General features: G+C 44.0%; 1 protein-coding gene across 1 annotated transcript in view; it reads left to right on the plus strand.

Annotated features, from left to right (window-relative positions):
- The window catches only part of LOC127579203 (unconventional myosin-XVIIIb-like), a 211,480-nt gene that overhangs the window by 104,566 nt on the left and 91,416 nt on the right, over positions 1 to 15,498 (plus strand). The window contains exons 23-26 of the mRNA XM_052031811.1: positions 5,088 to 5,198; positions 9,437 to 9,532; positions 10,898 to 11,020; positions 13,552 to 13,706. Coding sequence (XP_051887771.1) covers positions 5,088 to 5,198; positions 9,437 to 9,532; positions 10,898 to 11,020; positions 13,552 to 13,706 — 485 coding nt within the window. The remainder of the gene's footprint in view (positions 1 to 5,087; positions 5,199 to 9,436; positions 9,533 to 10,897; positions 11,021 to 13,551; positions 13,707 to 15,498) is intronic.

The raw sequence follows: 15,498 nt of genomic DNA on the forward strand, positions 1-15,498 counted from the left end.
CTCACTCACTCTGCATCACCTCCCATTTCACTGAGATTCAGGGAGAGAAGTGTGATTGCGGAGAAACCTGTTCCATCTGTATTCAACTTCTGAAGCCTTTCTGAGAGCCTCAACACTCAGCATTGGCCAGGGATTGATTGTTGGAACTTCTGGATCTGAATCTTTTCAAAAACTGAGCAATCAAGCTATTAATCAAATAGATTTCACCAACATGGATCTTTGGCGACATGAATGCATTCAAACAGCAAACGTGGCATAGTAGGTAGCTTGGATTGATTTGAAAGGTTTCAGTCAACCAACTTTTAAACTCTGCACGCTGCAGCTGAGTTAAAGGGTTATTCACCTGAAAAGTGACCTGACAGAGATTAAAACAAGAAGCTTTTTAAGAATCCCAGTGAATTGAGGAGGCAGGTAAAAGTCAACCACTTTGGTGAGTCTGGAGTCACGTACAGGTCAGGCTGGGTAACAATGACAGACTACCTGTCCTGTAGGATGTTAGTGAACCAGATTTTTTTGAACATTTGGTTGACTTCCTTCACAAGTGGTATCCTGCACCCTGTGCTTTTTGGTGTTTAACTGGATTTATCAGTCTGAAAATAGGTAGCCAGCTGGTGAATCAGAAGAAGTCAATTAAGCCTTTCATCACATGCTTAGATTTTCTGTTGATACTTCTCATCCATGGGACAATGAATCCATTGGGCTGATGTGTTGTATCTGTTGCAGTCAGGGCCTAGGAGAAGGAAAGGTACATTTAGGTCCTCAAATTCATCCTGTCTTCAGTTAGAGCATGGCTGAGCTGTGAATTAACTCTTCACACACATGTTTTTCCCCAAATCCTTTAATACCCTTGATTAATAGATGTCTATAAATCTCAGATTTAAGAGGTTCAACCTTTGGTCAATGTTGATTCAAGTTTTAGATTTAAAAATAACAACTGACCTAGAATCAACTGTCACCTGTGAGTGACAGCTCAAATTTCCTGTGTCCATGTGTGGACAAGGTTTGTGGCTTGGTGGAGCTTACGGTTTGCTGCGCCTGGTGAGCAATTGTCGATACCAGAATGTGGGGATGGGGTACAGGAGGTGGGGTGAGGGTTGCAGTTGGCCTGAAAAGCTCCTTCCTAGTGGAACATAGTACATAGAACACTGCAGCACAATACAGGCCCTTCGGCCCACAATGTTGTGCTGACATTTTATCCTGCTCTAAGATCTATCTGGCCCTTCCCTCCCACATAGCCCCCTATTTTTCTATCATTCATGTGTCTATCTAAGAGTCTCTTAAATGTCCCTAATGTATCTGCCCCCACAACCTCTGCCGGCAGTGCGTTTCACACACCCACCACTCTCTGTGTGAAAAAACTTACCCCTGGCATCCCGCTTATACCTTCCTCCAATCACCTTAACGTTATGTCCCCTCGTGTTAGCCATTGTCGCCCTGGGAAAAAGTCTCTGACTGTCCACTTGATCTATGCCTCATCATCTTGTACACCTTTATATCGTCTTGTACCCCTCTAAATGGAACACTTCTACAATGGAACCAAAGTAATAGATTGGAGCAAAAAACAAGCTGCTGGAGGAACTCAGTGGCTCAAGCAGCATCTGTGGAGGCAAAGGGACAATCCATGTTTCAGGTCGAGGCCCTGAATCAAGACATTGGGGACTGCCTCCATCTGATTACGGAGAATTGGAATTGGTTTATAATTGTCACTTGTACTGAGGTACAGTGAAAAACTCGTCTCGTTCATACAGATCAATTCATTACACAGTGCATTGAGGTAGTACAAAGTAAAACAATACAGAATGCAGAATAAATAGACACAGCTACAGAGAAAGTGCAGTGCAGACAGACAATAAGGTGCAATAGGAGAATAGGAGGGAGATAATCCCCCGTTACCTGTCTGGACTGCAGCCAAACACAGGTCCTGGAGGTAAAAGAAAAATATTTAAATGCATTGCACTGCTTAATAACTAATGCACCAAGTGCCTGTCTTTGCATTGCAGACAATATTGGAGCAATGTGCTGTTGATATTTTATAATTGGTTTGGACCCTGCAGGTGATGACTCACTGAAGGGCTCTGTTACTTCTAACCTGTAAACTTCTTCACAGACAAGATAAACAATTAAAATTCTTACTTTAATGTGTCTACTGGAGACCATATCCAACACATAAATCCCAATAGCAACAGAGAGGAGTGATTACTTCAGCACTCTCTCACCCAGTTACCATCATCGTCCCTTTCCCCACTCTCTGTTCACAGATTTCATGTACTTTCTGAAAATTCCCAATTGAATTTTTAAAGGCACAAGATTAAAGCAAATTTGCACTGCAGCCAATGCCCAAGAGAGCACAGCAATCTGTGCCAGACGGTCAGGTACAGAGATGGCTCTGCCCCTTCTCCCCAGTTAGATCAGTGCCGGTCTGCCTGCCTGGAGAATCTCTGTGAAGCTTGGAACCCCAAGGGGGTGGGGAGAGGGGGAAGGGTGGAGAATACAGCAAGCCCAAAATCTGTGCTGAATGACAGCGGATGCTTTGAGCTGTTAATTACTCACAGATGGAATTGGTTGCCTCGTGATGTGGCTGGGACTGGGGACTTAGCTGAGTGTGGCTGTGAATTCTGATGACATTTCCCTTGCAGTAAGAATGCGCCGTTTCAATAAATTATACACAAAGGACAATTTGCTGTTTCTTTTCAGGTACTGGAGCTTTGCAAATATATATATAACCTGTTTAGATCGCTGGAAATTCATCTTAAGCTCAGTTATGTTTTGTGCCATTTTTTGTTGCCTCTGTGCTTTGGAGCCATAGATTCACAGCAACAACAAGTCACATTTATTTAGTATTTTCATAGAGTTATGGAATATTTACAACACAGGAAGTTTTCATTCAGCCCATGTGCAACAGTAGGCACAAGGCTGAATTCTGATTACCCACCAATTATTCCTGTTCTGTGTTCTGCCCCTCAGCTAATTTTCTGACCAGGTCAATAACTTGTCTTCACATCCATGAGGTTCAATGTTAGCTAATGGTCTCTGGAAGTCTGTATAAGTAATATCCTTAGACACAGCTTTGTCTGTTTCTTTGATCCTTGTTGAAGAACTGGGTTCATTAGGCACAAACTAGCCTTCACTAATCCGTGTTGGCTCTCTCCGATAAATTAAAACTTTTCAAGGTGTTTAGCCAATTTATCCTTAATTATGGACTCTAGTAGGTTGCTGACAACAGATGTTGGGCCATCTGATCTATAATTCCCTGGATTCCTTCACTCATCTTTTGTAAATAACAGATTGACAGGTGTGTTCTGGAAGTGCTGTCCTGTAAGAATATTTAGGCCACGTCAGGGTGAACTGCTGAGCCAGAAATGTTCGGAGATTATGGAACAGTTGCTCATTTACTGACTCCATGACAGTGTTGCCTTTCGCAGGTCAGGCTAGAAGGGCTGAATGGCCCAGTCTTGCCCTTGTATTTCAATGTGCATCAACTTCATTGATTTACAATGTCCTGTTGCTTTGACATGGTGCAGGCTTATAGTTTTATATACTTACAGGAAGGGGGTATTGTTGGCAAGGCCAGCATTTACAACCCATCCCTAATTGCCCTTTAGATGGTGCTGAGCCATCTCCCTGAACCACTGCAGTCCCTCTGGTGAAGGTCCATTCATGGTGCTTTTGGGAGGGAGTTCCAGGAAAGAAGGCCAGAGGTGCTGAAGGAGCACTGAACTATTTCCAGGTTAGGATGGTGTGTGTCTTGGAGGAGAAGCTGTCGGTGGTGGTGTTCCCATATGGTGGTGGAGGTTGCAGGTTTGGAAGGTACATTCGGAGTAGTCCAGATGACAGCCCGAAGACACTTGGAAAGGTTTAGAAGGTTATGAGCCAGGAAAATTGTTGATGAAACAGCTGAAGAAGATTGGGTCACGTTATTGTAGCAGTTAGCGTAACGCTATTACAGCGCCAGCGACCCAGGTTTAATTCCTGCTGCTTTCTGTAAGGAGGTTGTACGTTCTCCCCGTGTCTGTGTGGGTTTCCTCTGGGTGTTCCGGTTTCCTCCCACATTCAAAGACGTACGAGTTAGGAAGTTGTGGGCATGCTATATTGGTGCCGGAAGTGTGGCGACACTTGCGGGCTGCCCCCAGAACACGATGCAAAAGATGCATTTCCCTGTGTGTTTCGATGTACATATGATTGATAATGATATCTTACTGTCCCAAGGAACTCCTGCTTCTTGACTGTCACATTATGTCATCCAGCTTCACCCTGTCAGAGAAATTCCCTTATTCCTCCCAACTCCATCCCCCCCCCCCAAACCTTCTCTGCAACCCAGACTAACTTCTTTCTCTCTTTCCCAGTTCTGCTGAAGGGATCCGGACCTGAAACTTTTAACTGCTTCTCTTTTCACAGATGCAACCTGACCTGCAAAATGTTTCCACATTTCTACTGTTATAATCATCGAAGCTTGGTGTTGGAGGCACTTCTATGGCCCAGCAGGAGCCAAAGGAGGAGTCAGTAAAAGAATTGCATAGAAATCACAGCATGGAAACAAATTAATTGGCCCAATGCTTCACAAAAAGCCTTTTCCCACCTAGCTGCCTCTCATCCCATCAGCAGAACCTTGTAACCCTCACGTTTACCCAGCATCTCTTTGAAGACATCCATGTCATTTGCCTCACGCACTCCTGGTAACAAGCTACTAGCATAAAAATTAGGAGCAAGAGTAAGCCACTTGAACCCTCCAACCCACCCTTCCATTTAATAAGGTTATGACTGACCTGAAGGAAACCTCAACTCGGAATTCTACCCTTTCTGTGGTGACCTGTCATCCCTTTGCTTATCAAGAGTCTGTCTGCCTCTGCCTTAAAAGTATTCAACAACTCTGGTTCGACATCTCCTTGAGGAAGAGAGTTCAAAAGACACAAAATCCTCAGAGTGTGAAAAAACAAGTTACCTCATCTCTGTCTTAAATGAGTTTTGTGTTTTTGTGACTCTAGTTAACAGTTCCATGTTGGGACCATTTCTCTGTTCATCTGATTCCCACTCTGGCAGAAATGATCTTGGGTTGATTATTGTCCTGTTATGTTCTAATTTTGCTGCAGATTTCAGACCTCACAACAGAGCTTTCAGATGAACGTTTTAAGGGTGATGTGACCTATCGGGTCTTGGAGAGTGAGCGTGCTGAGAGACTGCGCCTCACTCAGGAACTGAAGGTGATGCAGGTAAGAAATGGAATGACATCAAATCACATTATCAAGTTATCATCAGTGTATAAGTGGGCCACGAAAATACTTCCCAGTAAAATTGTGATAATTCATCAAAAAATATAAAACTTGGAATCCCTTTTTAATATACGAAAACTTCTTTGATAATATAACAAACTCGGGAAGATAAACCACTTGGAAGATTTTGGGCATCCTCTGAAATAATCTTCTCCGAAAACTTCATCCATGTGCACAGATGTGCTGCCAATTGGCAAGTCTCCAGTATTTTTATTTCAGTGTATACTTTCCTTGCTCTGCTTTCTCTAGACATCAAAGCCGGCAGGACTTCTGGTATCTCATGATCTTGTGAGGATATTTAAAAGTCTTTTTTGGTTAACAAACTATGGCAAAGATTTTAAATGAACTTTTTAAATAAAGGAGCTCTCCAGTATGCTGCGACAAACAATCTGCTGGAGGAACTCAGCGATTCGAGCAGCGTGTTTCCAGTATCTGCTGCCCGGGTGTTTTGCAATTGATCCCCTTCACTGAAATCCTGTACTGCTATGCAAAAATTATCCTTGCTCCTCCTCAAAATATTTCCTTGCATAGAAGATGTTAGCCCACATTCATGCTGTCTCGATGATCTCCACATTAATTTTAACGTTGGAGGCGTCAATAACACAGCTGCAATCCCATTGAATTGCCGTAGGTGAATTTGGCATTTCTACCTCAAGCCATGCATGTGAGGAAGTCCCAGAGTGGCTGTCGGTTTTGCTGAGTAATGATGAATCCTCTTAGTTACTCTCTCACTGTTCCCACAAATTCCAGGCCAATGAATAACTGAATCTTGATATGAGCAGTGAACAGATTGACAGCTGTGTGCTTTCCCTGCCTTTCAATTGTGGTCTCCAAACAGTTCCAGATATTAAATTATATCATAGTTATCCATTCACTGAAACATTCCCTAATAAACCATGACAGCAGCTATGATTCCTTCACTAATTGAGATAGAGATGGTGGGTTTTAAGAATTAGTAGTTCCAGGGCAGAGTTACGATCAATGGAGTTACAAGTCTGGAATTGGAGTTCATAGTGTCAACCCAGTGTTCTGTCCATTAATATGAATGCATAGTGCGTTCAGCTGGTTGTACTGACATGTAGCCCTAAATTCCCAGGACACTTCCACTGTCCGTGATTCTGAGGTGAGAGCAATTTGTAAAACCTGAACTAATATATAAAAAATGCTTCCTTCTAATATCCATTGGCACATCACAGCCTTTGATATATTATTCAGTGCATGAAGTCCCTGAATGCTCATACTGGTTAGTTTAGAGGGTAGATTATCCCAGGTTTATCTTCTGGCCTGTGCTGAATTATTTAAGCTCAGCCATTGTAGGGGTGAGTTTGCTGCAGTCAGCTTCAGTTAGCAGAGAGGCAAAGTGGTCAGATTTCCTGCCCCTTGCTCAGTAATTTGGAAATGTGCATAAAGACAGACTTCTGCGTGGTAAAATATTCCTGCTTGGTCTCTTAGAATCGTACAGATTTATAGCACAGGCCATTTGGCCCATCCTCTCTCTGCTAGCTGAAAATGGACATCGCAACTCTCAGTCCATAGCCTTGCAGATCATAGCTCTTTAAGTGCTCATCAGATATTTTTAAGATGTGCTGATGGTTCCTCTGTCAGAGAGTGAAATATTTTTTCTTAATTCTCCTATAATCCTTCTACTAATTAATTTAAATGCATACCCTCTAGTCACCGATCTCTCACAATAGGGAAATAGGTCCTTTTTGTTCATCCTGTCTTGGTTATAATTTTATACACCTCTATTAAATCTTCTCTCATTCACATTGTTCCAACTTCGGTAGTCTCTCCTGAAAAATAAAATACTGCAGATACTGGAAATCTCAAATAAACCTAAAATGCTGGGTCAGGCAGCATCTGCGGAGAGAGAAGCAGAATTAATGTTTCAGGTTGATGACCTTAATCAGAACTGGAAAAGTTAGAAGAGAAACAAATTTGAAGTTGCAGAGAAGGGGCACGAGTTGAGAGAACGTGTCAGTCTCCACACTATCTCAGAAATTTCCCTTCTTCCTTCCCCCCTCTTCTCTGCAACTAAAATCTATTTGATTTCTAACTTTTCTCAGTTCTGATGAAAGGTCATTGATGTGAAATGTTGGAGTCACAGAGTCAAGGAAAGAAACAGCACAGCCCTTCAGTCCACCAAATCCGTGCCGACCACCAATCTCCCATTTACACTAATCCTGCATTAATTTCTTATTCTCCCAATAATCTCATCAAGATGCCACCTAGGGGAAACTTGCAGTGGCCGATTAACCTACCAAATCACACACCTTAGGATGTGGGAGGAAAGCGGAGCACCCGGAGGAAACCCGCGCAGTCACAGGGAGAACGTGCAAACTCCACTGGAGGTCAGGATTGAACCCAGGTCTCTGGCACTGCGAGGAAACAACATGACCAGATGTGTCACTGTGCTGCTCAGTTTTGATGTTAACCCTACCTGTCTCTGCAGATGCTGCCTGAACTACTGAGCATTTCTAGCATTTACTGTCCTCCTCCTTATAATTCTCCAGCCCTATAAATCTCCTCTGCACTCCTTCTGGTGCTACCACAACCTTCCTGCAGTTTGGTGACCAGAACTGTACATTCTCCTTCAACAGTAGCCTAGATAATGTTTCATACATAATTCCAACACCTCGGCACCTTACCTTACATCTGAATAATGGCCAAGCCACCAAGACCACTATGTCACTGCTTCCTTCAAGGAATAATTGTCTTGGTGAAAGGAAATTGGAAAAGGAAATGCTTGGCCTGTTTACAGTTCTCTCTCTGTTTATCTCTTCTCCATAACCTTCACCCCAGAACAATTCCCTGGAAACCAGTGTGGGAATTGGATCCGAATCAAAGCTATTGGATGCAATGTCTGTGTTCCTGACCCGGCCCAGACCGATGACTTGTCTATGCTAAATCTTGAAAAGTACTCCCAAGCCAATGTTTAATGATAGCCAAATATTTCGTCACCTATTTAGTGATGTGCATGAATGGTTGAATAAGATTCCCACTGTCCCTGACGACATTATTGAATGGAAGAGCAGGCCAGGGCTGGACAACAATGCCTGCTTCTATTTCTCATGTGCCTAAGTAGAATATTTACTACCTTGTGTTCAGGTTCACCCCCGGACTTGCTTCTTTTGTGATTTCTTCCGTCCTCTCTGATTAGATTCAGATTAGTTGATTGTCATATATATCAGGATGCAATCAAATTCCTTGCTTGTGTGAAGCTCACAGAGTAAACCATGTACATGGTAATTATAAATACAACGATAAATACAACAAGAAAGTGCAAGACAGCAGAATGGAGCAAAGATTGCAGTGCAATCTGAAGTAGTGCAGAAAGAGATGCTAAAGTGACAATAACGGAGTAACTGAGAGAGGGAGAGTTAAGAGTCTGAGAAGGTGGCAGCACCACCGGGAAGGGGATGTGAGAGAGGTGACTGGTTCAGGAGTCTGACAGCAGTGGGGAAGAAGCTGTTCTTGAGTCTGGATGTCTGGGCTTTCAGAAGATAGAAGAGAGAAAGGGGAATGGCCAGGGCGGCAGGCGTCCTTGATGATACTGTTAGCCTTCCTGAGGCAACACACCGTGAAGATGGACTGGATGGAAGGAAGTGACGTGCCATGGCCAGGGCGGCAGGCATCCTTGATGATACTGTTAGCCTTCCTGAGGCAACACACCGTGAAGGTGGACTGGATGGAAGGAAGTGACGTGCCTGTGATGGACTGTTTACCACTCTCTGCGAGCTTCTGACAGTCCAGACCACAGCAGCTTGCCACACCTGGCTGAGATGCAACCCATCAGGATACTTTCTTTTGCCCATATGACTGAGAGGATTTGTTTTGCTCCAATGCTTCATATCAACTGAAACACAAGAGACTGCAGATGCTGGAATCTGGAGCAACAAACAAGATGCTGGAGCGAGTTGAACAGCATCTGTGGGAGGAAATGAATTGTCGTTGTTTCAGGTCAAAACCCTGCATCAGAGTCCTGGGCCGGCCCAAACAGGGCAACATTTCCTCTTCCAATTTCCTCTCACCATTCCAATCAGATTGTTTGTTGCTTCATATTCAACTGCTGGTTCTTCCTGGGAGACCGAAGACAGAAGCTGAAATCTGTGCTGGTTTAAATGTTGAATCTAATTTTACTCTTGTATATGTGTTTTCTTTCTTCCTAGACTAAATATGAGAAGGTGGTGAAGGATTTAACTTCTGTTGAGAAGCAGCTGGAGGAAACTCTGCTGCAGCTGCAGTCCAGGGAGCTGGGAGCTGCAGTGACGGGTAAATCAATGTCATGGGAGAGGTTGGCCGTGTGTTCATGTGACACCTGCTCATCACATCAAAGATTCTGTCTACCCTATCTATAATTTTATAAACTTCTATCAGGTCTGCCCTCAGCCTCTGATGCTCCAGGGAAAACAACCCAAGTTTGTCCAACCTCTCCTTATAGCTCATACCCTCTAATCCAGGCAGTATCCTGATAAATCTTTTCTGCACCTGTCCAAAGCCTCCACATCCATCCTGTAATGGGGCGACCAGAATTGCACACAATAAATGTTAATATATGGAACCAAGAACCAAACTGATTCTGATTCCCCTGCATGAGTTGCCAATCCCACTTTAGTAACAAAACATTGGGACGTTCTCTGCAGGACCAGTTTGGCAGCAGACCCCGTAGATGCAGATAGGTGGCTCTTCAAGGTGCTACAACATTTCCAAACCCAGAGAGGCTGCTGCCAATGAGTGATCTGGCCCCTGAGGTCTGTGGTAGCTGGTTGAAAAACAAAAAGAAAACTGCAGAAGCAGTGAATCTGAAACAAAAAGCTGGAAATATTCAGCAGGTTGAGCAGTGGGTAATTAGTTATGAGGGTTAGCTGTCACCAACAAGCTAAGAGTGTGCAGACCATTGGATGCTCTGGTTTCTGGAGTGTGCAATGAAAACCTTTGCTTTTGATTCCAGTTTACTATCTGTTCCTCTGTTATTTTATCCAACACTTCACTTGTGCTTTTGAGGTAGTAGCATTAAGATGATACAGGCTCAGATCCTTGGGCACTGAGCTGTCTCCATTTTATACCCACAGGTGAGCTATATTGCAGAGCTGCCCTGTATTGCGATTCCATTACCCAACATTGCAGTATTGCTTGTTACAGTAATGCAGTACAAACAACCCATGCATTGGACCTATCAACAAACCTCTCATGTGTACAAACTTGCAATGGATGGAGCAATAGTGGTCCAAACCAAAATATAATTTTTTTTTCTTAATTCAGATTCACTGGTCACACTGGGCAGGCTGTGTATTTGGCTCATTTTCAAGTTTTGTGACTGATTGAAGGGTTAACACAAGAGATGGACCTGGAGTCATGTGTGGACTGGACCAGTCAGGAGTGACATATTCCCTTCACTGTAGGACATGAGAGAACCTGTTGGGTTTCCACAATAATCCAGCCAATCTTTTGTGGCCAACCTCTGTTGTTGGACTCTAAATTGCCAATATATCTCAGGTTCAACTTTATGACTTGCCCAATTGTTAGTTCAGCAGCCCTGATAATGTTAGACATAATAGATAGCTCCTCTTGTATTAACATACTCCACATTATTTGCCTTCTAACGTTATATGTCTTGCATTGTGTTAGAGGAAGAATGGAAAATGCAGTACGATTGCACGTTGATGGAAATGGAGTTTCTCCGGAAGCGGATCCGTATGTTTGAGGAAAGGATGGAGTCAGAGCTACAGATCAGAAAGGAACTGGAACACAAGGTAAAGGAGCTGGATTTTGAGGGGAAAGATTATTGTATTGGAAGTTCTCCAAGGTTTTCCTGATCTCCTATCATCTTCACTTGTCCTGATCTTTCTTTTTGGGGTTTTGTCAAAGGATTCATGATGTGAAATTCATTGTCAGTAGCACATAGATATCCAGTTTATCGTATTATTTGGGAACATTTTAAGTTCAAGTTTATTGTTGCCAGAGGCATACATACACAGGGTATAAATGGCATGAAAATGAGCTTTTTGCAGCAGCAGCACAGTACATTGCAAGATGAGGACAATCATAAGTTTATATAAAGTTAAATTAACATAAATTATACATACAGTAACAAGTGTGTAAAATAAACAACAATACCAGTGCAAGATTGAGAGAGAGAAAAAATATAGTGCAAGGTAGTGTTCGAGTTTTTCAGGTTGGTTCAAGAACCTGATGGCAGTGGGGAAGAAGCAGTTGTTCAACCTTGAGGTGTGGGTCTTCAGGCTCCTGTACCTCCTGCCTGAAGGCAGCATCGAGAAGAGGGCATGTCCCGGATGGTGGGGGTTCCTGATGGTGGATGTCACCTTCCTGAGACATTGCCTCTTGATGTCTTTGATGGTGGAGAGAGCTGTACCCATGATGGAATTGGCTGAGTCTACCACTGTCTGTAGCCTCTTGTTCCTGTGCATTGGAGTTTCTGTACCAGACCATGATGCTTTCCACTGCACATCTGCAGAAGTCTGTCAGAATCTTCAATGACATTGATGTTGGTTTATTATTGTCACTTGTACTGAGGCACAGTGAAAACCTTGTCTTGCATACCGATCATACAGGTCAATTCATTACACAGTGCAGTTACATTGAGTTAGTACAGAGTGCATTGATGTAGTACAGGTAAAAACAATAGCAGCACAGAGTAAAGTGTCACAGCTACAGAGAAAGTGCGGTGCAATAAGGTGCAAGGTCACAACAAGGTAGATCGTGAGGTCATAGTCCATCTCATTGTATAAGCGAACTGTTCAATAGTCTTATCACAGTGGGGTAGAAGCTGTCCTTAAGCCTGGTGGTATGTGCCCTCAGGCTCCTGTATCTTCTACCTGATGGAAGAGGAGAGAAGAGAGATTGACCCGGGTGGATGGGGTCTTTGATTATGCTGGCTGCTTTGCCAAGGCAGCGAGAGGTAAAGACAGAGTCCAAGGAGGGGAAGCTGGTTTCTGTGACGCGCTGGGCTGCGTGCACAACTCTCTGCAGTTTCTTGCAGTCCTCGGCAGAGCAGTTGCCGTACCAAGCCGTGATACATCCAGATAGGATGCTTTCTATGGTGCATCGATAAAAGTTGGTGAGTGTCAAAGGGGACATACCGAATTTCTTTAGCCTCCTGAGGAAGTAGAGGTGCCGGTGAGCTTTCTTGCCCGTGGCATCTTCATGATTTGACCAGGGCAGGCTATTGGTGATGTTCACTCCCAGGAACTTGAAGCTCTCAACCTTCTTGACCTCAGCACCGATGATGTAGACAGGTGCATGTACACCGCCCCCTTTCCTGAAGACGTGCCGAATCTCCTTAAACTTCTAAGAAAGTAGAGACACCAGCACGTCTTATTCGTGGTTGCATCTACGTGCTGGGCCCAGGATAGGTCCTCCGCGATGTTGACACCCAGGAACTTAAAGAAGTCCCAGGACATTTCCAGGAAGGAAGATCAGCAGGAAAAGTCCAGTGGTGGGTTGAAGTTACAGTGGAGCCTTCAGTCTCTGCCAGGATGAGGACCTTCTCCAGCAGGTGATAAAATTATGTGCCCACCAACATTCTACAAAGGACACTGATGTGTATAATGGTCAACTGTGTAGCAATTGGATTCCACCCATTTTTGGAATGCTGAAGTATACCTCCACGTGCCATAGTCTTGAGATAAGTGGTGAGATACTTGAGAATATAATGGGCCGGAATTTCTTCTTTCAGAGGCTGTGGATTTTTGGAATTCTGGTATCTTTTTCCCAGGGTCATAATGTCTAATGCTAGAGGACATGCATTTAAGGCGAGAGGGGATAAGTTCAAATGTGATGTGTGGGGCAAGTTTTTTTACACAGAGTGTGGTGGGTGCCTGGAATGTCCTGTCAGGGGTGGTAGTGGAGACAAATACGGCAAAGGTGTTTAAGAGGCTCTTAGATAGGCACAGGAATGTGCAGAGAATGGAGGGATATGGACATTGTGTAGGCAGAAGGGATTAGTTTAGTTAGACGTTTAATTACTAGTTTAATTTGTTCAGCTCAACCTAGTGGGCTGAAGGTCCTGTTCCTGTGTTGTAGTGTACTATGTTCTATGTTCTTAGAACATAGAACGGTATAGCACAGTACTGTAGTGTTCATACCTGAGATAAGTAGCATTTTGGCTGGAGGGGAGTCAAAAGTTGTAGACATCAGGTAAGGAAGTGGAGATGAGGACAAGATCAGGTCGACCATGATCCCATTCATGTGCCTATCTAAGAGCAGACTCAAGGGGCTAAGTGGATGACTTCTCCTGTTTCTTATGGCTTTTTGTTTCTCTCAGCTTTCAGATCTCCAGGGAAGTTATGAGAGCGCCAAGCGGGATGTTCAGCAGCTCAGGAGGAAGGGAAAACGGTTGTCCACGGATTTGGAGGACACCAAGGTGTTGATGGAAGGTCAGCAAAGTCGCAATCATGAGCTGGAGAAGAAACAGAGAAGGTTTGTTTGGGCTCCAAAGAGCAGGCTCTTATAACATTTTCACAACTATGGGTGACGCGGTGCTACAGCAGTTAGTGTTGCTGCCTAATGCCTCCAGGGACTTGGGTTTGATCCTGATCTCCAGTGAGGTCTGTGTTGAGTTTGCACATTCTCCCCATGACCTTTGTGGTTTCCTCCAGGTGCTTCAGTTTTCTCCCAAATCCCAAAGATGTGCTGGTAGGTTAATTAGCTATTGTAAATTATCCCTTAGTGAAGGTAGGTGACCAAAGAAGGGAAGTTGATGGCAGGACCACAGGAAAATAAGGAGAGAGGGAATAAGATTGATGGGATTGCTCCCCAGGAGCCAACATAGACCTGATGGGCCAAATGGCTTCCTTCTGTGTTTTGATGAGTAATATTCTGATTGAGATCCATCTCAGTCCCAGCCTTGTCCTTCCCGACACTCCATGCTTGGCCAACTTCTCTGGGCAGCAGCTGATGCTGGCCTTCTGAATCTCCCAGTAGCTAATGGCTGAACATTTGTTGTAAGGAGTTTGGAGAACAGTCATTCATAAAGGAGCTGACAATGCCTGAAGGCTTGGAGAAGATACTGGTGTCAGTGTGAAGCTGCCTTATCTTTTTTGTGGATATATAATGAGAAGCTCTCTTCACTCAGCCATCTCCGCACCCCGATCAGGAGGTGTTCAGCTCTAAAATTTTACCACATCTCTTGCTCTTGTTCTGCCTTTGTAAGTCCATAATGATTGACAACCACCGCTGTTGTCATAGTGGTTACGTTACTGGTTTGGTAATCCAGAGGCTCAGACAAATGATCTGTAAGTATGAGTCCAAACCTCACTGTTGGAGCTCAGCAATTTAAATTCAGTTAATTCATTTAATGAATTAGAATAAAAAGCTGGTATCTATAAAGGTGACTGTGTAACCAGTAGGTTATTTTAAAATCTCCTCTGGCTCACACTATCCTTTGGGGAAGGACTCTTCCTGCTCTGGGTTCTGAGAGGGTGAGGAGGAAAATAATATATACTGATGTATATATCTGTGATGCAGTCAACAGGACACTTTTCTCACATCGATAATTTGTGAGGTGGTGTTGCTGGCAAGGCCAGCATTTCTTGCCCATCCCTCATTGGCCTTCAGAAAGTGGTGGTGAGCTGTCTTGTTGAACGCTGTAGTCCTTCCGAGGAAGGTATTTTCACAATGCTATTAGGTGGGGAAATTCCAAGATTTGGACTCAGTGAAGATGAAGAAACAATATATTTCCAAGTTAGGATACTGTGTGACATGGAGGGAAAAGTGCAAGTAGTGGTTTTCCCCTGTACCTGCTGCCCTTGGTCATAGCATCATACAGCACTACAGCAGAGAAACAGGCTCTTCAGCCCATCTAGTCCATGCTGGCCTGGTTTTCTGCCTAGTCCCATCTACCTGCACCCTGACCATATCTCTCCAAACCCCTCCCATTCATGTACTTATCCAAACCTCTCTTAAATGTTACAATTGAACCCGCACCCACCACTTCCGCTGGCAGCTCGTTCCACACTCGCACCACCCTCTGAGTGAAGTAGTTTCCCCTCGGATTCCCCTTAAATATTTCACCTTTCACCCTAAACCTATGACCTCTAGTTCTAGTCTCACCCAACCTGAGGGGAAAAAGTCTGCATGCATTCACACCCTATCTATACCCCTCATAATTTGGTGATATAGATCTGAGTTTTGGCAGGTGCTGTCAGAGTAACCGAGTAAGTAACTGCGGGCATTTTGTAAATGGTACGCACTGCAGGAAAGGTGCAGTAGT

The sequence above is a fragment of the Pristis pectinata genome, chromosome 17, assembly GCF_009764475.1.
Source record: "Pristis pectinata isolate sPriPec2 chromosome 17, sPriPec2.1.pri, whole genome shotgun sequence".
In the NCBI taxonomy this organism is placed as follows: domain Eukaryota; kingdom Metazoa; phylum Chordata; class Chondrichthyes; order Rhinopristiformes; family Pristidae; genus Pristis; species Pristis pectinata.